Source organism: Phacochoerus africanus, chromosome 5, assembly GCF_016906955.1.
Source record: "Phacochoerus africanus isolate WHEZ1 chromosome 5, ROS_Pafr_v1, whole genome shotgun sequence".
Classification (NCBI taxonomy): domain Eukaryota; kingdom Metazoa; phylum Chordata; class Mammalia; order Artiodactyla; family Suidae; genus Phacochoerus; species Phacochoerus africanus.
The window spans coordinates 106,536,287-106,562,072 of NC_062548.1; the positions used below are offsets into that span (position 1 = coordinate 106,536,287).

At 43.4% G+C, this 25,786-nt stretch overlaps 1 protein-coding gene and 1 long non-coding RNA gene across 5 annotated transcripts in view; one reads left to right on the top strand and one right to left on the bottom strand.

Moving 5' to 3' along the window:
* ATL2 (atlastin GTPase 2) overlaps positions 1-1,677 on the top strand; it is a 72,649-nt gene extending 70,972 nt beyond the window's left edge. For 3 of the 4 annotated variants that reach the window (XM_047782259.1, XM_047782258.1, XM_047782260.1), the window contains exon 13: positions 1,466-1,677. In XM_047782259.1, coding sequence (XP_047638215.1) covers positions 1,466-1,585 — 120 coding nt within the window. In that variant the 3' untranslated portion in view covers positions 1,586-1,677. Of the gene's footprint in view, positions 1-866; positions 882-978; positions 1,439-1,465 lie in introns of those variants that run through there. The other variant, XM_047782262.1, reaches the window with a different exon arrangement.
* A 2,680-nt stretch (positions 1,678-4,357) lies between these two features.
* On the bottom strand, positions 4,358-18,884 carry LOC125128156 (uncharacterized). Its single transcript, XR_007135158.1, has 3 exons — positions 18,722-18,884; positions 8,510-8,614; positions 4,358-5,237 (listed from the first exon to the last, which is right to left on the bottom strand). It is a non-coding gene; the product is annotated as an uncharacterized LOC125128156 (long non-coding RNA).
* Between the last annotated feature and the right edge of the window lie 6,902 nt (positions 18,885-25,786).

The following is a 25,786-nucleotide window of genomic DNA, read 5'->3' on the forward strand; positions in this document are numbered from 1 at the left end:
AACCAGAATTCAAATCATGATTTTTTACCTCAAGCCAGAATTCAAAGTTGGGCCTGACAAGCATGTACTAAGGAGAGCCTTATTGTATATCAGCCAACTGTTGTCTGGAATCGCCTGTGTTCAGAAAATCTCATTTAAGGACATTGTCATTAAAATGATGATCACCATGAAATACGTGAGCATCGTGTCAAGGACCAGAATGAAAGCTACAGTTATTACTGAGGGACAGTATAAAAGGTGTTTTCAGATACCATTTCTGAACCGATGAAGTATTGGGCTTATTTGAAGGTCTAGGAGATGCCAGGTCCATGTTGGTTTTGACTTTAAATTCAGAGACTGAAGAAGTAAACCATTTTTTGAAGAAAGTTGATTGGATGTTGACTTTTATATTAATAATGTCATTATTTTATTCAGTGATCCACTATATTAGTTTGGATTTTATATTTATTCTTTAGAGAAATGCTCAACTTATTCAGATCTGACTGGAAGCTTTTATTTGGATATTTGTTAAATTTAAATTTTTATGTCTTAAAAAAAATCTCATTCTTCAACCTCAAAGAAAGAGCTATCACTATTTCACTTGAAAATGTTATCTACTTTAAAAATTTTGCACCATTACTAATTTTCTGCAACATGAATTTCAGTAATTGTACAGTGTCATCTTTGAAAACCAGTCATCTCCTGTATAGCTTTGATTCTAGGATTTTAGAGTTGCCATTATTACAAAACAAGTAAATTGAAGATCTTAAGTGTGTAAAATTATTTTCAGTTTAGTTGAGGTAAGATGATCACTAGGTCAGAAGATCTGTGCTGTGTCAACAAACCGTGTCTAAATTTTTTTGCATTTCTCTTTTCTTTTGCTTCAGAGGAGTCCCAGGAAGGTGAGAAACCTACAAAGTCTCAAATTCTTGTAGTCTTAAACTCTTTAACTTCAGGGCACTCTGAGTCATTCTCCTAACGAATCACTCCATGTTTTAGGTGTTTTCCAAACTGTTTGAAGTTACTAGACGTCGAATGGTTCATCGTGCTCTTTCATCAGCACAGCGACAGAGACTGTCATCCAACAATAACAAGAAGAAAAATTAGACAGTATTTTTAACTTTTTTCTCTATCTGAAGTGTTCACACTTACACATGTAGGACAATAAGCAGGACCGTCTGGGCCGGTCTGCATAAATGCTGTATACATACCAGATTTGATGCTGCATATAGGGTATGGAATTGCACATCCATCTCATAGGAATTGTAAATGGTTTGAATAGGAGGAAAGTAATTTTTGTTGCATTATAAGTTGTCTAACTGCATTATTTGTATGTCATAACTTTTTTGGGAGAAGCATCTTTTTATTTCCCACATTCCTGGTTATTTTCTTCATTGCTTTGAATTGAATTTTTATATCTATTTTTATATGTAACTCTTTTTTTACCTCATGTTTTTATTTGTTTTGCACATTTCTCATACCACAGGTATTGAAGCCCCTGGGTGATAATTTGATGGAGGAAAACATAAGGCAGTCTGTAACAAACTCTATCAAAGCAGGCCTGACTGACCAGGTGTCTCATCATGCCAGATTAAAGACAGACTGACAGTTCATCTCCTCATGGACTCCACTCTCCCTTTTTTTCATGCTTGCTGTACAATGAGAACTCAATAAAAATAAACCAAAGTTTACAATCAACTGTAGAAGTAGTTTAGTATAACTGGCTTCACAGATGGCTGCCACAGAGTGTGAAATTGTTTGTTGGTTTTAAGCATTCTGTTCATGGCTCCTAAGACATGATGATTGCCTGAGGAGCATTAGTTTATCATGCACACTAGTGCCATGTTTAATTCTTTTTTTTTTTTTTTTCTTTTTACTTAATCTGATGTTAGTGAAATTTGTCTTACGTGAAAGGATGTTTCAGGGAAATATTTTAAGAAATCTATTTAGAGTCTCTTTAACACAGTGTCCCATTGAAATTTTAATTTTTAGAGAAGTTATGAATCACTGTATCAAGAATCAGATTGGAATGACAATGAAGCCTTTATTGAGCCACGACTTTAAAAGTATATATTGCTTTACTGCCTTCAATACCAGTATTACATAAATGCATGTATCAGAAGCTTCACAGAAATTACATGACTCTTATAGCTAAGAAAGTGATTCTGAGGTGTACATTTGTCTTGCCTTTTTAAATTTATAAACCTGCCCTAAAAGGAGATGCATATCTGGGAAACTGAACTGTCTTTATGCAGTTTAGCCTTCATGTACATAAAATAATGCCATTAATTTTATTGGGGGAGAAATTCCATCCAAAAATGTTGCCTACAGCTATGAGTTAAGAGTGTCTGTACAGTGTGTAGCTTTTATTTTCTAAAATCACAGATAGGGCATGTATATGAATTATAAATATATAAATACGATTTTGTATTAAAAGTTTTGTAGTTTATGGCAAAATCTGGTTCTGTGGTAGGCTAATTGAGTACAGTCCCTGTGAAGGAATGTTTGTGGCTCATGTCAGTGTGTGAATGCATAGACAATTTGAAGTTTTTGATATATTTGTGATATTTATCTTCCCTGAGCACTGCAATCTCACTACCGCCCCTCCCCACCCATCCACCCAAGGGAGTTCAATGGGAATGTTTATTGTGACTTTGTCCTCTGTTGCATTTTAAAGTTATTTCCTGTAATTTATTTTCAGTACATAATTAAAAATTTGTTGTATATATAAAATGGAACTTGTGATTCTTTTTTAAGGAATTCGTTAACATGTATTCCGTTACATAAATATATTTGTTGATACTGAAAAGAGCATGAGTGGGAAACGCCCAAGTGAGAGCTCTAAGGTATTGTACCTCAAAGCTGAGCTTCTAAAGTTATTTTTCTGTGTCTGTCTCTGCTGTGATTAGCCTAGGGGATTTCTGTGTGTGTGTGTGTGTGTGTGTGTGTGTGTGTGTGTGTGTGGTGTATATAAGGCTAACATTTTGCAATACTTTCGTAGCCTTTGTGAACACCTATTAAAGCTCCTAGTTTGGTTTTTAAGTGAAGAGAATTCAGATGTTGAGTTGCATGCCCAAAAGCTCTAAATTTACTTTGGTAAATATAACCCCCCTTCAAATCCTGTTTTTACATGGATTGTATTTGTTTCCATCTGTATTAAACTGTTGCCAACACATCTGTTCTTAAACAATCCACCTGAAAAATGTCTCTTTCTTTCACCACCTAGTTTTATGAATGCTGTGGACTGTTTTTATGAATGGAAAAAAATAAAGTTTGTTGTGTAATTGCAGTTCTTCTGAAATTAAAGACCCATAGCTTACTTAAAACAAAAGAGTTGTGAAATCTAGACCATTGGATTTCTTGGTATTTCTTGTTGGAAAGAGTATGTTTTCCCCAAAGAAGATATAATTCTGTAAAGGATTCCAAGAACGTACTTTAGTTTCTGCTGGAAGACTCTGAATATTGTTGAGCAAGAAGCAATACAAGGGATTAAAGACAAACTCAAAACCGTTGACTGAAATAACTTCGGTGTTAGTATATTTCATGTGCTACAATGTTTTAGTAATATGTATTATAAGGTAGGTTTTTTAAAGGGAAGCGATGATAAACATTGTCTCTAATTAAGACATAAATAATTTACTTTTGTGGAAAGAGCTATCAATCGTGACCCTACTACTGAGTATGCCATATATATTTCTCAAGCTAGTTGTCCTTGTTTCGCTGGGCACATTCTACTTGGAAAAAAAATGAGTGGCAGTGTTTAAGTTTTTGTTTTGTTTTTCTTTGGGCTGCACCCATGTTACATGGAAGTTCCTGGGCCAGGGATTGAACCCGAGGTGCTGCTGTTACCTCTGCCACAGCGGTGGCAACACTGGATCCTTAACCCCCTGTGCCAGGCCAGGGATCAAACCTGTTCCACTGCAGAGACAACATGAATCCTTAACCTGCTGTACCACAGCAGGAACGCTTAAGTTTGGAGGGTTTATACTTTTGTTGAACTTTGGGGCTTTCTTTTGTCATTTTACTTCCAGAATTGGGCAGGCTAGGGTCTTTACCCTTGCTGTAGGTTTGAGTGCTGCTGGTGTTAGCTACATTATTTCATTATTGTGGGCTTAAAAAAAATAGGCCTCGGGGAGTTGCCTTGGGATTCAGCAGTAACGAACCCAACTAGTATCCATGAGGACAAGGGTTCGATTCCTTGGCCTCGCTTAGTTGGTTAAGGATCTGGCGTTGCCTTGAGCTGCGGTGTAGGTCACAGACTCAGCTCGAATCTGGCATTGCTGTGCACCGGCAGCTGCAGATCCAGTTCGACCCCTAGCCTGGGGGACCTCCATATGCCATGGGTGCAGCCCTAGAAAGACCAAAAAAAAAAAAAAAAAGGCCTTAACTTTGTTACAAGAAATTTCAGAAAACACTGATTTTGCTCTTAGCAGTCCACTATGTATAAAGTCTTTTTAAGCAGTTGCTTATTAGCTCTTGAGCTTTCTGGTTAGCTGCTTCTCTGTTCCTGTGGGTTGTTTGGGTCTGTTGCACACTTAGATTTCAGCATTTTATTTCTGGCTTGAATTTTCTCTTACATTGACCAGCACCTGAATATTTTTCCATTTGTGTCTTAGATGTGGGGTGATGGTGAAAATCAACTTGGAGAGCTGGCAGCTGTTTTTGGCAGCCATCTTCCTCCTTGGCTGGGGTTTACTAGTCAAATGACTGCCTTACTTGGATTCAGTCTGGAGCCTCTGTCAGAGAGGGAACTTTTTGGAATCATCCACTTGGCTTTTGGACAAAGGTATATCGGGTCTTTGCCAAGCAGGACAGAGAAGTGCCACCTTCTCTACCTGTCAGATGTTAGGAATTTCTCCTCTGCAAATTTGCAACTTGCTGGAATTTAGGCTGATGCGTTGATCTACCATTGACATACTTCAGTGTGACACAGCCTCTATTATGTTCTTTTAAATTTGTGACGTTTTCGGTTCTTTGGTGTCAAAACCAGCAGCGGATCAGGTCAAAAGCGCCGAACGATGAGTTAAAAAGGCTTAGAAGAGGGGGCCACAGCTTTTACGTAGCTCACTTGCACATACATTAGCACTTTTTGTACAACAGTGTTGTGGTAGGAAATCACCTCATCACAAGGGAAGTCTTAGGCTTGCAAAACAGGATTCTCTTCTTCCACACCTCCAGGGGTTTGAGTCAGTGGAAAGTTTCAGACAAAGAGAATAACATCCCTAAGTCAAGGCTCCATCGTGGCTGCGTTCTGAGTACTGAAAGGTAGAGAAAAGGTTTTGTTAATAATGAAACAAGATGAAAATTACCCTTAATATACATTTAAAAAACCAAGTCCTATGAGGCAAGAAGTGAAAATCTTCCTGTCCTTTGGATTGTACACCTCAGAGGTAACCATGTATTTGGTGTGTATGCTATCAGAATCTTTCTCTGTGCTCACTGACACATCTATATATACGCATAAAATATACTCGATGTTTATTTTACATAAAAATAGAACTATGGAGTTCCCATCATGGCTCAGTGGTTACAAACCTGACTAGTCTCCATGAGGACATGGGTTCAATCCCTGGCCTCACTCAGCGGGTTAAGGATTCCACATTGCCTTGAGATGTGTAGGTTGCACACATGGCTCGGATCTGGCATTGCTGTGACTGTGGCATAGGCCGGTGGCTATAGCTCCGATTCGACCCCTAGGCTGAGAACCTCCATTTAGGGCAGGTTTGGCCCTAAAAAGACAAAAAAACCAAAAACTGCCTTGTACGTAGTATTTGTTCATATACCAATGGCATTTTCATAGGCCATTAAGTAATTCTTTAATGCTCCATGATTGCTTTGATCCTGAGGGTGGATGGGGTTTTGAGCAGAGGGCACTGGACCTTGGATCTCTGCTAACAGTTATGACAATACCCAGGGATTGGTGGGGAGAGTCAAATATGTGGAGGGAACTTGGGTACCATAGAAAATTTGTACAGGAGTTCCCGTTGTGGCTCAGTGGTTAGCGAATCTGACTAGGAACCGTGAGGTTGTGGGTTCGATCCCTGACCTTGTTCAGTGGGTTAAGAATCTGGCATTGCCGGAAGCTGTGGTGTATGTAGGTTGCAGACATGGCTTGGATCCCTCATTGATGTGGCTCTGGCGTAGGCTGGCAGCAACAGCTCTGATTAGACCCCTAGCTTGGGAACCTCCATATGCCGCGGGATCAGCCCTAGAAAAGGCAAAAAGACCAAAAAAAAAAAGTGTATGATTTTGCTTGTCCTAAAGCTCCATCTGCTGGCTCTATGTGGCCCAGAGTGTCTGATAACTACTTCCTGAAGCTTGTCCATAACTTTTTGTTTGTTTGTTTTGGTGGGGGTAGGGTGGGAGTAACTTGGACTGTTATTTAAATAACAGTTTTTAACTTTCTGACACGTTTATAAGACAAACAACTTGGTCGTTACAGAAGAAAATGGGTCTAAGCAAGAAAGGTCATCTAAAATGGCATAGTTTAGACTTACCAGTCACAAGGTGTGAAGACTACTTGAACACTTGGTGTAAACTAGAACTAGAAGAACACTTAAACTTCAACTCCAGGAAACAGACTGACTTTCAGTAAGTTCCTTAGCTGGGGAGTTCCCATCATGGCTCAGTGGTTAACGAATGCGACTAGGAACCATGAGGTTGAGGGTTCGATCCCTGGCCTTGCTCAGTGGGTTAAGGATCTGGCATTGCTGTGAGCTGTGGTGTAGGTTGCAGATGCAGCTTGGATCTGGCATGGCTGTGGCTGTGGCATAGGCCGGTGACTACAGCTCCAACTGAACCCCTAGCCTGGGAACCTGCATATGCCACCAGTGCGGCCCTAGAAAAGACAAAAAGACAAAAAAAAAATTCTCATCTGGGTTAAACTCTCTGGAAGGAAGAAACCATTCTTCCTGTATCTTTTAATCTTTCATATTATCTAGTGGTTTTGTACATGGTAAATGCTCCGAGTATTTTAACGCAGACTGGGCCAATCAACCTCATTCCATTCACCCACCTTCATACTTAATCATATACCATCTGCTATAGATGAGTGAGGTGATGATGTGGCAACTAGGGGCCCCCAAGTACCTTGGCCTCAGAATACTAAAGAACATGATCACTAACTAAAAAATACCTAGTAAAATAACTTTGGGGTAGGGTGAGGGTAGGTTAGCCTTAAGGATTTGGATTGTCTTTAGAACTTTATTATACTGACTTGATCTAATGCCGCTTCTTAAATATCTGCTCTTAAGCTCTTAGAGAATTGGATTTACAGACCTGCCTAATAAGGAGATACGAGTTGGCATATTCATTGCATATCTCTAGGAATGTTAGCATTGCTTAGAACAGAGGAGAGAACAGTTAGTTCTTCCAAGGAGGACCGAAGGTTTTACAGGAGGCAAAAGCCCCAAACCAAAGCATTTAGCGTTTAAACAAAACACCAGCACTGCTGGTGTAACAAAAACCTCGGAGTGGGGATTTTAACCCCTGTTTTGAGTCATTTGAGGCTCATAGAGGTTGCCCACTTTTAAGAAAGGGTTCTGGGGTTGGAAGCCGGATCTATTGGCTTTGGAATTCAGATAGCCAGGAACCGCCTACACTATTGCACCGCTGAGAAAAATAAGCAGACCAGCACAGGAGAGGGCAGGAGGGCAACAGTGAGGAGGAAGGCAGCAGTGGTCTAGGTGGGCTCCAGTGTAGGAGGTGGTGTCCTAGGGCAGAGATGGATGAAGCTGTAAAAATACGGATCAGATCGTGAAGTGCCTTACAGACCAGGTGGAGGGATTTGGCATTTAGATATTAAGGACATAGGTGTGATTCTTAGAAAAACGGATCAGTTAAGCAGCAGTTTTACTTGTCTAGATAGTTTCTCAAAATATGGTTTTATTTATTTATTTTAATCAGAATCACCTGGAGTGCTTGTTGAAATGCACGTTGTTGCTCTGCTCCACACTAAAATGAAGTCAAGTTTGTATTTTTAATAGGCCCTCAGATCATTCTGATGCATACTGGACTTTTTAAGATCCAGTAGTTGAGAAGTGTTTCCTGATGGGTAGTAGGGTTATTGATTTCTGCTGTTTTTATACTTATCAGGAAAGCTTTCTATAGGGCTGAAATTATGTTCTTATATGTTTACCTGAGATGGAGATAGAGCCTGTGTCAGAAAGGACAGTTATTGACCTTAGATTAAAACTATATCCTTCCATATTAAAGTGAATATTGGGAGTTCCCATTGTGGCTCAGTGGTAACAAACCTGACTAGTATTCATGAGGACACAGGTTTGATCCCTGGCCCCACTCAGTGGGTTAAGGATCTGGTGTTGCTGTGAGCTGTGGCATAGGTTTCAGATGTGGCTGCATTCTGGCATTGCTGTGGTATAGGCCAGCAACTGCAGCTCTGATTCAACCCCTAGCCTGGGAACTTCCATATGCCATGGGTGCGAACCTAAAAAGCACAAAAACAAAACAACAAAAACTTCCATTCTGCTTCACAAGCCTTGAACTTGTTCTGTCTCTTAAAATACTTTACCTGAAGAACAAACTGGTTTTAGGCACAGCTGATCATTGTAATCTTTTAATTTTATTTCATTAGGGAAATGATAGGAGACTCGACAGTGTTCCGTGCATCATTCACCTTTGAATGAAAAGAAAAGAACCTCAGGGCTAAATCCTAAATTCTCTATAAATCAGCAGAGATTACACTTTCTATCAAAGAATAATATTCAAAAAAAGTTCAAACTTGACTGTCATACATCTATAATGAGTATTTGTCAAGTTTATTCACCTCCTGAATGAGAAAACTGATAAGGAGACAAAGCTGGTTCAAAGCAGAATTGGGGGAGTTCCCATCGTGGCGCGGTGGTTAACGAATCCGACTAGGAACCATGAGCTTGCAGGTTCGGTCCCTGCCCTTGCTCAGTGGGTTAACGATCCAGCGTTGCCGTGAGCTGTGGTGTAGGTTGCAGATGCGGCTCGGATCCCGCGTTGCTGTGGCTCTGGCGTAGGCCGGTAGGCTACAGCTCCGATTCAACCCCTAGCCTGGGAACCTCCATATGCCGCGGGAGCGGCCCAAGAAATAGCAACAACAACAACAACAACAAAAAGACAAAAGACAAAAAAAAAAAAGCAGAATTGGAGGAACAGGAGTTATGGAGTCCACTGGGAAGGGCAGTTTGAAATGAGTGTGCTGAATGATCTGAGCCCTCCAAAGTGTAGCAAAGGCAAACATCTAATTTAGCAAGGCTCAGACTTTTGTTCTCAGAATCGCATTACACTCTGAAAAAGCGAAGACCCCAAATGGTTATCAATATTAACCTTATCAGAAACTAAAACAAAAACTTGAATTATTACAGTTGACCCTTGAACAAGGCAAGCAGTTAGGGTCACCCATCCTCCCTGCAGTCAGAAACCCAGGGATAACTTTACCCTCCATCCTGGGTTCTGCATTTGTGGATTCAACCTAACCATGGATCTCATAGACAGCAATTGGTATCTACTGAAAAAAAATCCATGTGTAAGTGGACCTATACAGTTCAAACCTGTGTTATTCAAAGGTCAACTGTATTTAAGAAATTTTTTTTTATCCAGACAAAACTCTACTTAAAAAAGACACATGCACCCGCATGTTCATTGCGGCACTATTCACAATAGCCAGGACATGGAAACAACCCAAATGTCCATCAACAGATGATTGGATTCGGAAGATGTGGTATATATACACAACGGAATACTACTCAGCCATAAAAAGAATGACATAATGCCATTTGCAGCAACATGGATGGAACTAGAGACTCTCATACTGAGTGAAATGAGCCAGAAAGACAAAAAAACAAATACCATATGATATCACTTATAACTGGAATCTAATATCCAGCACAAATGAACATCTCCACAGAAAAGAAAATCATGGACTTGGAGAATAGACTTGTGGCTGCCCGACAGGAGAGGGAGGGAGTAGGAGGGATTGGGAGCTTGGGGTTATCAGGTACAACTTAGAATAGATGTACAAGGAGATCCTGCTGAGTAGCATTGAGAACTATGTCTAGATACTCATATTGTAGCAGAACAAAGGGTGGGGCAAAAAATGTATACATGTAAGAGTAACTTGATCCCCATGCTGTACAGCGGGAAAAAAATATTAAACAAAAAAAATTTTTAAAGCCCATTATATGTTAACATTTTTTAAATGAAAAATAACTTCAGATATATTTTGAGAAAAAAGGCATTGTTTTACACTTTTGCAAATAGAACACTTACTGGCTTATCAGAAGACAGCTGAGTTCTCGTATCAGTTTTTGCATTCATATGTTGCAATATGGTGTTTTGGATGAAATATATGAAGAAAAATCTGGCCTCACACAGTTATGCTGTTTGAAAGAGAGGGCCTGACAGAATCCCAAAAGTGTCTTGGAAACCCTCGGGGGTCCTTAGATTATGCTTTGAGAACCACTGCCCTAGATTAAGAAATACCCTTGGCAGGCAAGTTAAACAATGCCTCTGTATGACTTTGAAAGGACATGCTGTAGTGTGTTTTCTTTTTTTAAAATTAATTTATTTATGTTTATTACTCAAATGAATTGATCACATCTGTAGTTTGTACTGTGTTTTCTTATTTCCAAGTTTTGGATAATTTTTCTTAATACTTCAAAGCCCAGGTCAAGTTCCTGTCACCAGAAATAGACTGGGCCAGACAGACCAAATTCCACCTATAAACAGTGGGAACTGAGACTGTGTTGTAAACTATTTCTTTAAACAACCCCCCCTCCCCAAAATATCCTTTTCCTCTCAATAGAATATGCATTTAAGAAACTTAAAAAAATAATCATCTTTAATACTTTGAACTTGTCAGAGATAAACAGATAGCCTTCCTTTTTATTTTATTTTCTATGTTTTTAGTTTTATTTATTTATTTTTTTCTTTTTATGGTTGCACCTATGGCATATGGAAGTTCCTGGGCTAGGGGTCAAACTGGAGCTGCAGCTGCTGGCCTACATGACAGCCACAAGTCACGCCAGATCTGAGCTGCATCTTCAACCTATGCTGAAGCTTGTGACAATGCCAGATCCTTAACCCACTGAGCAAGGCCAGGGATTGAACCCACATCCTCACAGACACTATTTCAGGTTCTTAACTCACTGAGCTTCAGTGAGAACTTCAACTTCTTCCTTTAAAAAATTTTTTCCATTGAGTTCCTCTCGTGGCTTAGCGGAAATGAATCTGACCAGAATCCATGAGGATGCAGCTTCTATCTGCGGCCTTGCTCAGTGGATTAAGGATCTGACATTGTCATGAGCTGGGAACTGGCATTTGCTGTGGTGTTGGCCGGCAGTCACAGCTCTTGATTTGAGCCTGGGAACCTCCATATGCCATGAGTGCGGCCCTAAAAAAGACCAAAAAAAAATTTTTTTTCCTTCCAGGCTGTTATTTGTGTTGGTGTATAAAAGTAAGCATGTGTTTGAACTTGAGACCATGATTTTAAAAAGTGTAATGTATTTTAAAATATATCATAAGCCGGTTTAAAATTGAAGTTTAGTTGATTTAGAATGTGTTAATGTCTGCTGTACAGTAAAATGATTCAGTTATATACATATTCTTTTTCATTATGATTTATCTCAGGATATGGAATATATAGTTCCTTGTGCTTTACAGTAGGACCTTGTTTATCCTGAGCCTTTTTTTTTTTATGACAGTAAATCATGTTCTAAGTTTTTTTAACAGCCTTTTATTTTGTTAAAATTTATCTAGTTTCATGATGTTGCATATTTGATGTTTTCATGTTTGGTGTGTTAACAACACAGCAGTGGATAACCTCGTGTACCTACGTCTTTGTGCATTTTTCTGCTAATAACCAGGAGACTGGGACCAATTCTAGAAACAGAATTACTGACCCGTGGAAGCTCTGTGCCAGTATACACCTTCTCTAGCAGTGCGTGAGAATACCAGCCCGCCACCAGTGCTTTTAGGACCAACACCCTCATGCCCCTTCCACTCATTTGCCATCAGAAAGCGAAGCCATTTATCTTCATCCAGCTTCATATATCATGAACCCAGGGGTTCTCAATTCTGTCTCCATATTAGGACAGAACGTGGACCAACCCTGGAGGTTGTGTTTCAGATGGTCTGGGGCCCAGGCCTCTGTTTTCTAAAGTTCCCCAGATGATTCTATTGTCCACTTAGGGCTGAGAAACGCTACCCACTCTAACCCCATTTTCAGCCTCCCCTCTCCCCACCCCTCTATTCCGTTTAATCCACTCCCTCTGTGTTCTCTCTCACTCCTTGCTTTGCCTGAAACCCAGTTTCGCCCACTCCCCTGAATGTCTCCTCTGCAGCCCTTTCAAGGCTGGTTTTCTCCCACCCCCCATGCTCTTCAGGTTCTGAAGGAGAGTTGGGTTAATTGTGCTCTATTGCTGATTCCAGTCTTTTTTCTATTAAAGAACTGTTAACAAGACAGTTGCTTTAGAGTTTAGAGGACTTTCCAGTCCTCACCCCAACTTACAGCAGATTGGCATCTGCTGGTCTCCCTGCCACTCCCCCTCCGTCACTGATAACTACAGCGCTTGGCTTGCAGTCTTTTGTCTTGGCTCCTCCTGTGGTCATTCTTGGCAACCTTAACTCTATGTAAATGACCCATGCCCTATCTCGATTTGTTTTCAGCTCCCACCATATCTTTTTCTACAGCATCTCCACCTACTCATAAGTCATACTCGCTTGCTGTATCTATACTGCCTCCCAAATCTGCTTACCACTCCTTCCTTTCAACTTATTCACTCCAGTATTCTCTTTCAAGCAATTCTCTCTCTCTCTCTTTTTTTCCTTTGGTCTTTCTAGGGCTGCACCTGCAGCATATAGAAGTTCCCAGGCTAGGGACTGAATCAGAGCTGCAGCTGCCAGCCTCAAGCAATTCTTTGGTCTCATCCACACTTTATTACTTGGCTCTATTACTTTTTCATACACATCACCCTCATCTTGCTTCCTTTCTTGCTCAGCTTAGTGGTCCAGCACGACAACCATTCCTTTATACATATCCTTGGCCCTTTTGTGGCACCTGCCTGGCAAGGCTTTAACAGTTGATCAACTTGATTCTCTGATTTCCTGCACCCCTCTTTGTAGGTAAGTCATACAACAATAAATGTAATGAAGTAAATTGGATGGTTTTTTAAGAATGTGATAAGTGCTGTTAAAAAAATCAGGATAAGGGGTGCTAGGGTGGGGAGGTTACTATTTTGAGTGGGATGGGGGGGTGGGCTTCCTCGAGAAGAAGACATTTAAGCAAAGACTTACTTGGAGGAGGTGAGGGGAGGAGAAAAGGAAGTGTGAGACCTGAGGGATGAGTGTGAGTATCAAATGAAAGGGATGGGAAGGAGGCAAGAATGCCTGAGGTCAGGGAAGTTGTTAGGAGTCAGAGGTCAGGGAAGTTGTTAGGGGTCAAGCAGTTCTCGCAGGTCTTGTAGTTCTTGTAGGCTGTTAAATGTTTAGTCAGGAAAACTGTGGACTATTAGGGCATTTTGAGCAGAAGAGTGATAAGAGCTAATTACATTCTGACTGGGTAATTTTGGCCGTTGTGATGAAACTAGATTCTAGGAAGGTGGGCAGGGTAGGAAAAAAAAAAATAGATCAATTAGGAAGTGATTAAAATAATCCAGGTAAGAGATGATGGTGCCTGTGGATCAGACGGGTAAGAAATAGATTTTGGATATACTTTGATGAAATAATGAGCTATAATATGAGTTCTTGTAGATACAAGATATTTTGCATTATTTCTAGTCTTTGCAACAGTGCTTGAAAGTTTTCAAAGATGACAAAACTTTATTCTTTGGCTCTACTACCTTTTCAAACACTTCCTTTCTTACTCAGTGGTCCAGCATGACAACTATTCCTGTAAGGCTGAGAAAGTCAAGGCAAATTGCCTGTAGGCACAGAGCTACTGACTTTTTCTATACTAACCAGACATCTTAGTTCTCACGGCAGAATCCTCCCTAGCTAGTTTCAGTAGGAAGGGATACACAAAGGCTATTAGAAATTTGCAGAGTTGGAGTTCCCGTCATGGCTCAGCAGAAACGAATCTGACTAGTAACCATGAGGACACAGTTTTGATCCCGGGCCTTGATCAGCAGGTTAAGAATCCGGCGTTGCCATGAAATGTGGTATAGGTCGCAGACATGGTTCAGATCTGGCGTGGCTGTGGCTGTGGCTCTGGCACAGGCTGGCAGCTACAGCTCTGATTCGATCCCTAGCCTGGGAACTCCATATGATGTGGGTGCTGCCCTAAAAAAAAAAAAAAAAAAAAAAAGAATGAAAGGAAGGAAGAAGTGAAAGAAAAGAAAGAAAAAGAAATTTGCAGAGTTTTTGGAGAAGCTAGTCTGACCTAGGAACAACTCCCAGGTCCACACCTCAGATCTGACTGTGTCATAGCACTGTAGCCATAACATATAGACTCGATTTTGGGTGGTGGGAAGAGCCCCCCATGCCCACTGACTTCATAAGTGGGCTGCCTTTGCTGGCCTGGACCTTCTCTGTTTTCTCTGCAAATTCACTTTCGAAAAAAATCTTGCACAGGTATATCCGATTTACCAATCAGACCCTAATATACCTGTTGTATTAATTTTAAAACTTCAATGTACTTAAAGAAAGTTACTCTTCATGAGGTGGGTAGGCTTTACTCTTGGGCAATTATCCAAGTGAGAAGAAGCAGTTTGAAAGACTTGGGGTAGGGACAAATGTTCACCACATCACCTCTGGATGCTCAACATCAACGTATCCCTTCCTCCATCCTCAGATCTCCAGCCCGCAAAACACAGTGCAACGTCCCTTGTACAAATACACGCTCTCCTCTGAAGGGGAAGCCCCAAATTTCAGTTTTTTGCATCCAGCTCTATCTTCAGGATTTGGGTTTAATGTTCATTCTTCTAATTTAAACACATTCCCTTCTTCATGCTCTGAAACCATGGATAAATTGTAATCAACAGAGGCTGTATACAATAGCAGGGGAAAGAAGAGGGGAAGTTAGCATATACACTTTTTTTTTTCCTGCTTCTTAGGGCTGGACCCAAGGTATGTGGAGGTTCCCAGGCTAGGGGTCTAACCAGAGCTACAGCTGCCGGTTTACACCACAGTCCGAGCAACACCAGATCTGAGCCGCGTCTGCGACCTACACCACAGCTCACGGCAACGCCAGATCCTTAACCCACTGAGTGAGGCCAGGGATTGAACACAAAACCTCATGGTTACTGGTCAAATTCGTTTCTGCTGCACCACAATAGGAACTCCTAGCATATAAATAACTTAAATAACATAACTCACCAGCAAGGAGAAATATAGGGTTATAGCTGCTATTTACCCAACATGAGTTGCCTTTGCCCTCAGCCACAACTTGGTCTGACTTTATCTGGTGGAGTGCCCTTGACCTTTATTCTCGAGGGATCTGAGCCCTGGATGGCCCTGTACTTCTCTAGAATTGCTAGAATCCTGTTGCTGCTCACCATTGGCAGGAAGTACAAGGAGATTCCTTACTTTCTGGACATGCCTGCAGTCTGTCTTAGGTAGCACCCAGCTCCTACTTTCCCTAATACCCAGAGTCAAGGACCTCAGCTGAAAGGGTCAACACTCCTTCCTGCACCCCATTCTCTTTGCTTGTTTATGGTATGGTATACAGAAATAGCTAAATGCCAGCCTCAACTGGTAGAAAGCTTCTTCCGGTGGAAACACTTCTCTTGGCCATTTTCGATATCACATCCACTGGCACTTAATTATAGTCCTTTTAGAAGTGTTCTGCAAACACTGATGTTTTGACTCCTCAGAAAAACCTAAGCTTCAGGGCAGGTATGCCGGCGGCATATCACATGTCAAAATCTTCACCCTAATGTGTGTTTTTCATATTCAATAAACCCACCCCCAACAAAAAATGATGCCTATCCTTTTCATCCTTGCCTTCACTGGTGCTTGAGAGACATAAGGAGAATGACTGGATGGCTGGTAGTAGGAGGGGTCTCTGGAGACAAGGATGAAGATAACATGGAGAGTTTGTGATGTCTCAACCAGTTCTGCCAGCTTGGGAACAATCATATGTCTTTTTTTAACCTTGTGGCTTAAATGAATGAATGAATGAATGATGTCTTTTTAGGGCCACACCCGCGGCATGTGGAGGTTCCCAGGCTAGGAGTTGAATCGGAGCTTGTAGCTGCTGGCCTACACTGCAGCCACAAGCAACGTGGGATCTGAGCTGCGTCTGTGACCTACACCACGGCTTTTAGCAAATCCCCTTGTGGCTTTTAGATCCTAAGCTCTCAAAGATTTATTTCTTGGCAGTAAGCAACATTTGGAAAATCCAGATTTATTGCTAAATCTGAATATTTCAATTTATTATTTTGTTTAGCCCGGTGGAATTGTTAGAGGACATTAGGCATGCTCAATTGCTATTAATTTATTTCAGACACTTGAACGGCAAAACATTTTTTGCCTTGGGCCTATATGCTCTTGGTGTTATGTCTATGCAAACCGTGGAGGTAAGCACATCTTCCTTCCTGTTCATCACTTGCCGCATATTAATGGAGTGCCCGCTATGTTCCAACTATGCTTCTTGCAAGGGACACAGTGATGAACCACAGGCACAGTCTTTTTGCCATAGCCTATCTCTTCTAGCAAGAGATGCTAGTCATGCACCAAATTTGGCTCTGTCTCCTGCTGCTAAATGAGGATGTCTTGTCATTTACCTAGAATACAGCAGGGGGCAGATAAAGTCCATCTTTCCAAAGCATTCGTGGCAGCCCAGCATTTTGGATTAGAATTGCTGCTTCAGTTTTTGAAAGAAACTAGAATCTGGATTTGCATTTTGCTCATGGCTTATCTGATTTTAGATACCTCTGGTATCAAATCTGAGAAAAATCCACATGGCAGGTACATTTTCAGGGTAAATATTTTTAGGGAATCGTTGTGAGGGAAGCTTGCTGAGGAAAGGAATTCAACTTTGAATGCTTTCAAAAATACAGACTATTCAATAGATTTAATATGAATTCAATATTTTCTATAAATCTGAATTCCCATTTAAGTATTTGTTTCAACGGAATTGTAGCTGTGTTTTGACTTTTGCTGAGACGATGGGTAAAGAGACCATCATTCTCATTAGCTAATCTTATTCCTATTTCAAACAGAGTAGCCCCTTCTACATCCTTTCAGAGTGAATAAGAGAAAATTTTAGAAATGTAGAGAAAGCAAATGCACATGTGTGTGTGTGTGAGAGAGAGAGAGCCAGAGACATATCATATGGCCAGAAGAATAGCCTCAGAGAGGCAGGGGAGAGGAAAAGCCAGGGACGTGAGGTGTTGCATTTTGGGCAAAGACCTCAAGAGAATATTTTAATTTTGGACTTTTTAGTGGTCTGTTAGGTTTGCTGGGTACTTTAAAGCAATAAGCATTCATTTGAGATATAAAGCTAGACCTTGAAATTTCCTATGAAAAGGAAAATCTGAGCTAGAGAGCGGAGAGTTACCTGAGCAGATACCTTCTATCAACTGCATTAGATTAAAAGAGAAAAAAATCTATTATTATAGCAATAGAAAAGTATAGGCACTTGATAAACTCTAGCAACAATTACTAATAAAAATTCCACGTAAAAGAGGGATAGAAGAAACCTTTTTAAACATGACCATGCTTCCATCAGGCTATGAAATAGTGAAGCCATTTTAAAATCAGGAACAGATAGCATTGACTGCTATTACTGTTATTTAGTATTGTTTTGGAAGTTTCAAATCATGCACTAGGACAATAAAATAGGCATAATGTTGGAGAAAAACCAGTCATAGCAGGCAGTAGGTGTCACAGAAAGATTAGGAACTTGAGACAGGCAGACATGAATCAGAATTTCAGTTTGGCTCCCTTTCATCTGCGGAATTTGGGGCAACCTACGAAATTTTTACAATTCAGTTTTCTCTTCAGTAAAATGGGTATAATGATAACTGTTGGAGATCCCGCACAGATTAAATTCCCTGCTGTCTTGTCAAAAGGCCCAGCTCAATGCCTAATACATGCCTGATATTCTACAGATGCTCGTTCCTTCCAACATTTTCAACCTCTGCAAATTTGAAAGAGAATAAGATTTTGAATGTTTGCAAAGCCGTCACACTTGCATCCTCTGGGATTAAGAATAAAACCAACACAGAGAAGCCTAATTCTTTTCATTCAAGCTTCTTCCAGGAACCGGAGAACTTTCAACACTGGCTACCCACATTGACGATCCTGCCTCTTACAGAAGAAAATCAATAAACATGAGCTCCTCGGAGGCAGACACATTACAGGAAGCACAAGTTCCACACTGATTTATAGTCTTAGGACAAGCACTATCCGAGGTCCCGGATGAGGAATCTCTTCTTGCCAGGACCCCACTGGCCAGGCCCAAGGTTGGTTTTGTCTCCTTCTCTTGGTTTTGTCACTTGGCTCACACATTTTCTTGGCACTTTGGCCTGTTGTGAGCTTGGCCATCTCCTGGTTTGCTAGATTCCCAGCCCTCCAGAGCCTGCCTAGCTCCACAGACTGTCAAGGAGACCTCCCGAGCCAGCTGCTAACTGTTGGGCCTCAGCTCCAGCAATAACACACCAAGTTGAAGGTTTACTTCTTTGGACCATTTTTTAAGCTTATGGCTCAGCCTTCTCTATTCATCTGAGAGAAGCATTTTTGAGTCTCCTTAGGGAGATTCCACTCTGGGATTTAAAGTCTGTCCTGCGTGCCACAGAAGAGCCCTCTGACTCACCCCTGCCTCAGGCACGTGCTCATGTACCATCCAGGCTCCATGTTCCAATCTGAGTATGTTGTCCTCAGGGCAGTTTTATTAGGAGTAGGAGTGCAGGGAGTGTGATGCTGGCACACTGATGACGAAAGCCGGGCTGCTCTGGGCATACGGAGGAGGATATAACCCGGGCTGGAGAGTGAAGGAAATAAGTCATGAAGCTTTTAATCTTGATAATCTTTTTTTTTTTTTTTTGGCATGAGGAAGTTCACGGGCCAGAGATCAAACCCAAGCCACAGCCGTGACAATGTGGATCCTTAACCACTAGGCCACCGGGAAACTCCTTGATCATCTTTATACATTATAGAAAGCAGGAGGCTAGCAAGGCAGGTAAAAACGTCACTTGATTTGATAACCGAGATCGCTCAGGCTCAGAGAGGTTAGGTGATTTTTCTGACACTGCATATACCACTGGAATCAAGCCTGAGGCCAGACCCTCTGACTCCTGATCCAGTGCTCCTTTTACCCAAGGTCTTGCTCCCCCTGCCAGGCCCCACCCAGGTTTGCTCTGGTGATGCATGGGGTGGGACTCATCACATTAGCAGGGTGCTTGGAGACTCGGATTGGTCCACATCTTCACTGGTCACACTGTGCCGATCCTAAAGCCTTCAAGGCCAGGGTGACGGGATGGGAAAGGGGAAGAGGAGGAGGAGGAGCAGCTGGGGAACCTGTCATCACTTGGCCTGGGATGGGGGAGGTTGGGGCTCAGAACTGTAGCTCCTGAGACAGAGGATGTCTGATCACAGACAGCAGGGGTGGGAGGGGCGTGGAGGAGACTCACTGTGGCTCCGGGAGGCGGGTGTGTTAGGGAGGCTGCAAAAGATGTGTGGAAGCGCCCCTCTCCACTCGCAGGCTCTCTTCTCAGGTGGAAATTCCAGGCCCAGCTGTGCCGACCCCACTGGATGGCCCTGTCCAGCAGGTGACAGGGCCATCCCTGGGCAGTGACGTGAATGTGGCCTGGGGAAGGGAACTCAGGGTAGGTGGAGGTTACGGCATTCTTTCCCTTCACACGCCTACTTCCCTGTTGATCGGCTTCCCTCTTGACCCACGCCCCCTGCTCTGTGCTGCCGAGTGAGGGGTAAGGACTGTGTCATGTGGACATAGTGACAGAGAATCACAGGCAGTTTCCAGAGTGTTCATTCACGCCTTTTCCTGCTATTAGGAAAAAACACAGTTTCCTTGCGATTCACCTCACCACATTTCTGGCTCTTGCTTTCTTTTTCTTAAAGCCTGGGGCCACCTGGGTTCATTTCTATTGTAACTGAAACATGCAAGTCACCTCTTTACTGTAGGAAAATCAGCACCATGGGCATGAAGATCAATGGCAGCTGATGCTGGGGCTCAGAGACTGGTGTGGCCTGAAGGGGACACATCCCTCCGAGGGGCACCGCCCCCGGCACTCAGCTCTGATCATCGTGGAAGCCTGTATCGCCAGCTCTTTCCTTCTTTTCTTTTCTTTTTCTTTTTTTTTTTTTTTTTGTCTTTTTAGGGCCGCACCCATGGCCTATGGAGGTTCCCAGGCAAGGTGTCGAATCAGAGCTGTCGCTACTGGCCTACACCACAGCAACAACAAATCCGAGCCGCATCTGCGATGTACACCACAGCTCACGGCAACACCAGATCCTTAACCCACTGAGCAAAGGCCAGGGATCGAACCTGTGTCCCCTTGGATGCTAGTCAGATTTGTTTTCGCTGAGCCACAACGGGAACTCCACCAGCTCTTTCCATTCTTTAGGAGAAGCTGAAGATCTAAATCGAAAAACTTCAACACAAAATTGGCACAAAACCTCTTAAAAATACGCATAGAATGAACAAAATGTGAAGGCAGGCTCGTTCATCACTTCTGAGCTCCCTGTTCTTTAAGAAAACCCCTCCCAGGCACTTCACCTGTGGGTCTTCTTCCTCAAAAGCCATCACTTGAGTCTAGTCTGAGACACCGTCGGACAACCCGAATCGAGGGAACTGGTATGACATACCTGACTGGTAATCTTCACAATGGCCAAGGTCATGATAAACACGGAAAGACAGAAAGTCACAGATTGAGGAGACAAAAGAGACGTGATAAGTAAGCAGAATGTGGGATCCTGGGACGCTAGTGGAGAAAGGGTGAAATCTGAGTAGCATAGAGTGTAGCTGATGGCAAGGTACAAATGTTAATTCCTTAACTTTGACAAATACAGCACAGTCGTGAAAGATGTTACCGTTAGCGGGAGAGGGGTATATGGGAACTCACTGCACTATACTGGCAACTTTTCTGTAAATCTCGATGTATTCCAAAATCAAAAGTTTATGAAAAAGAAAAAGTCCCTTCCAAGCCTGAGATAACCTCTGGCTGTTATGGTTCAGAAAACGAAGCCAGGTTTCCAAGGTCAAAACAAATGCTGTCCCATTGGTGTTCTCTCTTCCACCCCTTGAAGTGCGCTTAGGACAGTGTCAAGTTCTCCTGTCCTTTTCTTGTAGTCAAATGAGACCAAGGACTCCTACAAATGGGCCTGCAGCTTAGCCCAGAAGCACCCAGGTGGTCAGGTGACTTTACAAGACATTGTCTCTCCTTCTGCCAGAAAGAGAAGGTCTGTTTGGTGGCCCCAGGCACTGCTGTGCTCCCACTCCGTCCTGCAGGTACTGGAGTTGGAGTCTGAAATTCACAGACAGAGAGAGCTTTAGGTGCTTCCCCAGGACTGGCATTTGCCTAAGGACACGGTGGCTAGATCCGCCAGCCTGGCTGTGCAGCTGGATCATTTTCTTTTTCCCCTTTTTTCTTTTTAGGGCTACACCTGTGGCATATGGAAGCTCCCAGAGTAGAGGTTGAAGCAGAGCACCAGCTGAGGCCTAAAAGCCACAACGACCCTGGATCCAAGTCACATCTGTGACTTGTCCTGCAGCTTGCAATGCCGGATCCTTAACCCACCGAGCAAGGCCAGGGATCAAACCTGCATCCTCATGGACAGTGTGTCAAGTTCTCAACCCACTGAGCCACAAGGGGAACTCCTAGATCATTTCTAAATGGCTTCTGGCTTTGTGTAGTAGGATCCCAGAAGAACTCTCTCCTTTCTAAGAAAATATTCCCAGCATCAGGAACACTGCAGAGGCAGAGAGGGCTGGAGTGAATTTTCCGAGTGAGGAAGGGGCTGGCATGGGAATGAGAAACCTTGACAAATATTTTCATCTCTCCCAAGGAGTCAAGTTTCTCCAAATCTGTGGTTCCTCCAACTCCACAGGAACTGTATCACTCTGCAGTGTTCCCAAGCAATTATTCCTCCTCGAAAAGCTGAGCCTTCCCTTTCAGGACCCAATCAAGCGACCACAAATCAAAGATAGCTTGGACACATTCCACTAAGAGCATGGAAAGCCATTAGCTGAAGTTGTTTGAAAAGGGAAGTGGCTCAGATATCTCTGGTCTCACAAGAAAAGCTTCTGTAATGTCAGGTTATGGTTCCCAAATGGCTCAGGGACTGAGGCATCATGTTTCTCATAACGAGAGGTTATTTATTGCACCACTGAACCAACACACTCTCCCTTGCTCACTTGCACAAGATAAGATGAAGCGTCCTTTCAAGTTGAATTAAATTTAAAAGGAAAAGCAACACACATGGTCCTACCTAGCGCTGGGGCTGAGCTCAGGTTGTATAGGGAGGGTGTACAGGTGGCTCCCTCTGTGGGTGGTTGGGAGGGCTCTGCAAGGTTCTCCTTGCCCCCATCTCTAATGCCTGACGTTGAACCCAGGGATCATTCTTTTTGGTTAAGGCACTGTTTCCAAGAGAGTCTCTGTCAAAATATCAAGCACCTGGGCTGGTCACCGTCACTAACCTACTGAGGCCCTTCTTTCTTTGGGGCACCATTTCTCCCCGTCTCCCTTCCTAGCGGCCTTGAGAGCCTGCAAACCCAGAACCCTGAGCTCTGGGCCATGGCTTGGGCACATAGCCCTCCCTCTGGCTGCAGTGATTGGCTCAGGGTTGGGCACGTGACAGAATCGGGGCCAATCAGAGGCCTGTCCTTGGACTTTTCTAAGAAGAGCTCAGGAGTGAAGTTATCTTAACTCAGGGAGAGTGGAGGTGTGGAGGGGAATCTAGGTTCCAGATGCTGTGTTTTCAGTCGCAGAGAGAAAACCCATCTGCGCTGGAGAGAGTAAAGCCAAGAAGCGGTAAGGAGAGAGGAGAGGCGGGGGGTGGGGAAGGGCCTTCATGGCACGGAGGCCCAATACTAGATATTGAGAGTGCAGACGTTTGGATGCTCCAGGATCTTGACAATGAAGCTTTTTTCTTTTCTTTTTCTTTTTTGGCGGCTCCCCTGGCGTACAGAAATTCCCCCAGGGGTTGAACCTGTGCCACAGCGGCCCTAGCCGCTACAGTGACGAAGCTGGGTCCGTAACCCTCTAAGCCACAGGGGAACTCCAAAGCCTAGTCTTAATTAAGCTTTTTTGGTATTGGGCTCCACCGCGCTAAAGAAAGAATATTTTGACTAATGTTCTCATCCATCTGCCCATCTTCTACGGCTTTCCATAAGCACCATTCCTGGAGCGGCAAGAGAGGGCTGCCGGCTGGTCAGGCTTTGCTGGCGTTAGAGTCCCTGAGCGTACACCTTAGCTGGGATCCAATGTCAGAAGCCTCTGGAAGGGAGGTAAAACGAAAACATCTTGGCCTAGGTAGATGCAAAAAGGGAGATGGGAAGTATGTGTTGTTCTTCCTGGGGTTCTGTCCGTTTTGCTCATTGAGTTTTCCGGGAAGGTCTTTAAGGAAGGGCTCTGCAGCAAGAATAGTTTGACGTTCACCAGCTTAGAAAATCTTTATCTGCCTCTCCAGGGCTAATTAATATTCTTTATGGTTTCACTTTCTTGGTCACCGAGCCAGGGCGTGATTCGCCTTAGAGGCCTAAGAGCTTGCTGTGCTTCCGGGAGGGGTGAGCTCAGGCCCAGTGTGTGGTGGGGGTGGCGGGTGTCACATGGGTGGAGACGGGACTGAGCCCCCCTGCCCCTACCCCCGCGCAGTGGCCCCCATTCTCTGCCCAAGCTCTGCAGGTCCCCCACTGAGATAAGCCTGGATTCGGTCAGTCTTGTGTGTCTGCCTCAGCTGGCCATTCTCATCCTTTGATGCTCCCTCCCGGTCAGAGGGGGTGGTGAGGGCGCGCAGGGTGGGCTGCTATTCCTGACTCCCGCCCCAACCTGGCGGGAAGGCGGCTGCTTGCCCGGCACAGGTGCTCGGAGGAACCGGAAAGCTGGAGAGCCTGCTGAGAACGTGGCAGAATGTCAGGCCGGACGGGGAGGCGAGAGGACGGAGGGAAGAAGCAGGTGGGGTGGAGAATAATAAACTCCTTCAAGGTTCTGAAGGCTCTCGGAGTCTGATTTTCAATGATAAATAATCCCAGGGTTTGTTCAAAGCTCAGCAATGGTGCCGAGTGCCCTACAGCTGGACGAGTCAGCCTGCTTGACTTTTCCCATCTCCCGGGGTGTGACAACCTCCCTGATGGCCTTTGCAGTGATGGAGGAGGGGTTCTGAGAACACAGCTGAAAGACAGTTATTGAACATTTATCAACGTTCCCACCAGGTCTGTTTACTGAGTTTTTGTGCAGGTATGTCAACAGAGAAGGTTGTTTTTGTAGTGGCGAGGTTTTAGTTTATACAGCTAATCTTTACTGAATACCTAATATGTGCCTATGGGCCCATCCTGCACTAGGCATTGAAGTGGAAGGAGAGGCATAGAAAAATGAGTCATTGTTCCTGAGTGGGGTAGGCAAAGACATGGGGAAGATGATGTGCTAGAATAGTGGCCTTGCTCAGATGCTCTGAGAGGTTCAGAGCAACTGGGAAGCTCTCGAGGGCTGGCTGCATTTGAACTGGTTCTTGCAAGAGCATGGGGAGAACAGGGCAGGAGGACTGAATTTGGAGTCCTGTCAAGAAAGCTCAGGAAGGGAGTTCCCATTGTGGCTCAGCAGAAACGAATCTGACTAGAGAACCATGAGGTTGTGGGTTGGATCTCTGGCCTCGCTCATTGGGTTAAGGATCCGATGTTGCCATGAACTGTGGTGTAGGTTGCAGACATGGCTTGGATCTGGCGCTGCTGTGGCTGTGGTGTAGGCTGGCAGCTGTAGCTAGCCTGGGAACCTCCATATGCCACACATGCAGCCCTAAAAAGAAAAAAAAAAAAAACCAACAAAAAACTCAGGAAGCGAATGAGACCTCTAAAGTCTAGCACAAGGAGCCAGTGGACAGAAAGAGCCCAACCAAAGAGGAGGGCCGGTGGGAGGGGTGGGAGCCAGGCAGGGCCCCAGGGTCAGGGAGTGGAGGCCGAAGCCAGAAGCTATGGGCTTTTTTTTTTTTCCCCCAAACTCTGTGGCTGGAAAGGACTTTCCCCAAGACAGCCTGAGCAGCCTGAAAGCTGGGACAGGGTGTGGTGCTCCCTGGGGTGGGAGAACCTTGTTCCTTCTCCGCAACCCCAGGCCCAGTCTGCTTTGCCATTGCACACTAGTGATGCCCTGGCCAAAACATTTTTGATTCAAAAGAAATACTTTTCAGGCAACACCAAGAAATCCCAGAAAACATATCATTTGAAGAAAATGTCCTTCTAGGGTTTTAATTAAGGTGGAGGCAAGGCTGGGTGGAGTTCAAAATCATGTTTCTACCCAAAGGAATGAAATGGTACATGGTGTCCTTTCAAACATCGCTGTGCTTTGGGAATGTTGGGCTCTAGGGTTGTAGGGGAGGGTAAAATTATCTCACTGTAATTTGAGAAAAAGTGGCCTTTTTTTTCTTCTTTTTTTTTTTTCCTTCTTATTCCCTGTAGAAGTAAAAGCAAAATGTGTGTGCGTGCATGTGTGTGTGTGTGTGTGTGTGTGTTGCTGGCTGGAATATCAGGTGACAAGACATCTGATAAAAGACTTGTTATATGTGTTCTTCAATCAGTTGCCTTGGAAAGAAATTCTTAAATCTTTCAAAAATCAACATTTCCAAGCCTCATAGAAAGGATTTTACCAGAACAACAGGAAAAGACATCACATCTTTCCCAAGTCAGTCCTTCTAACACTCTTCTTTTCCC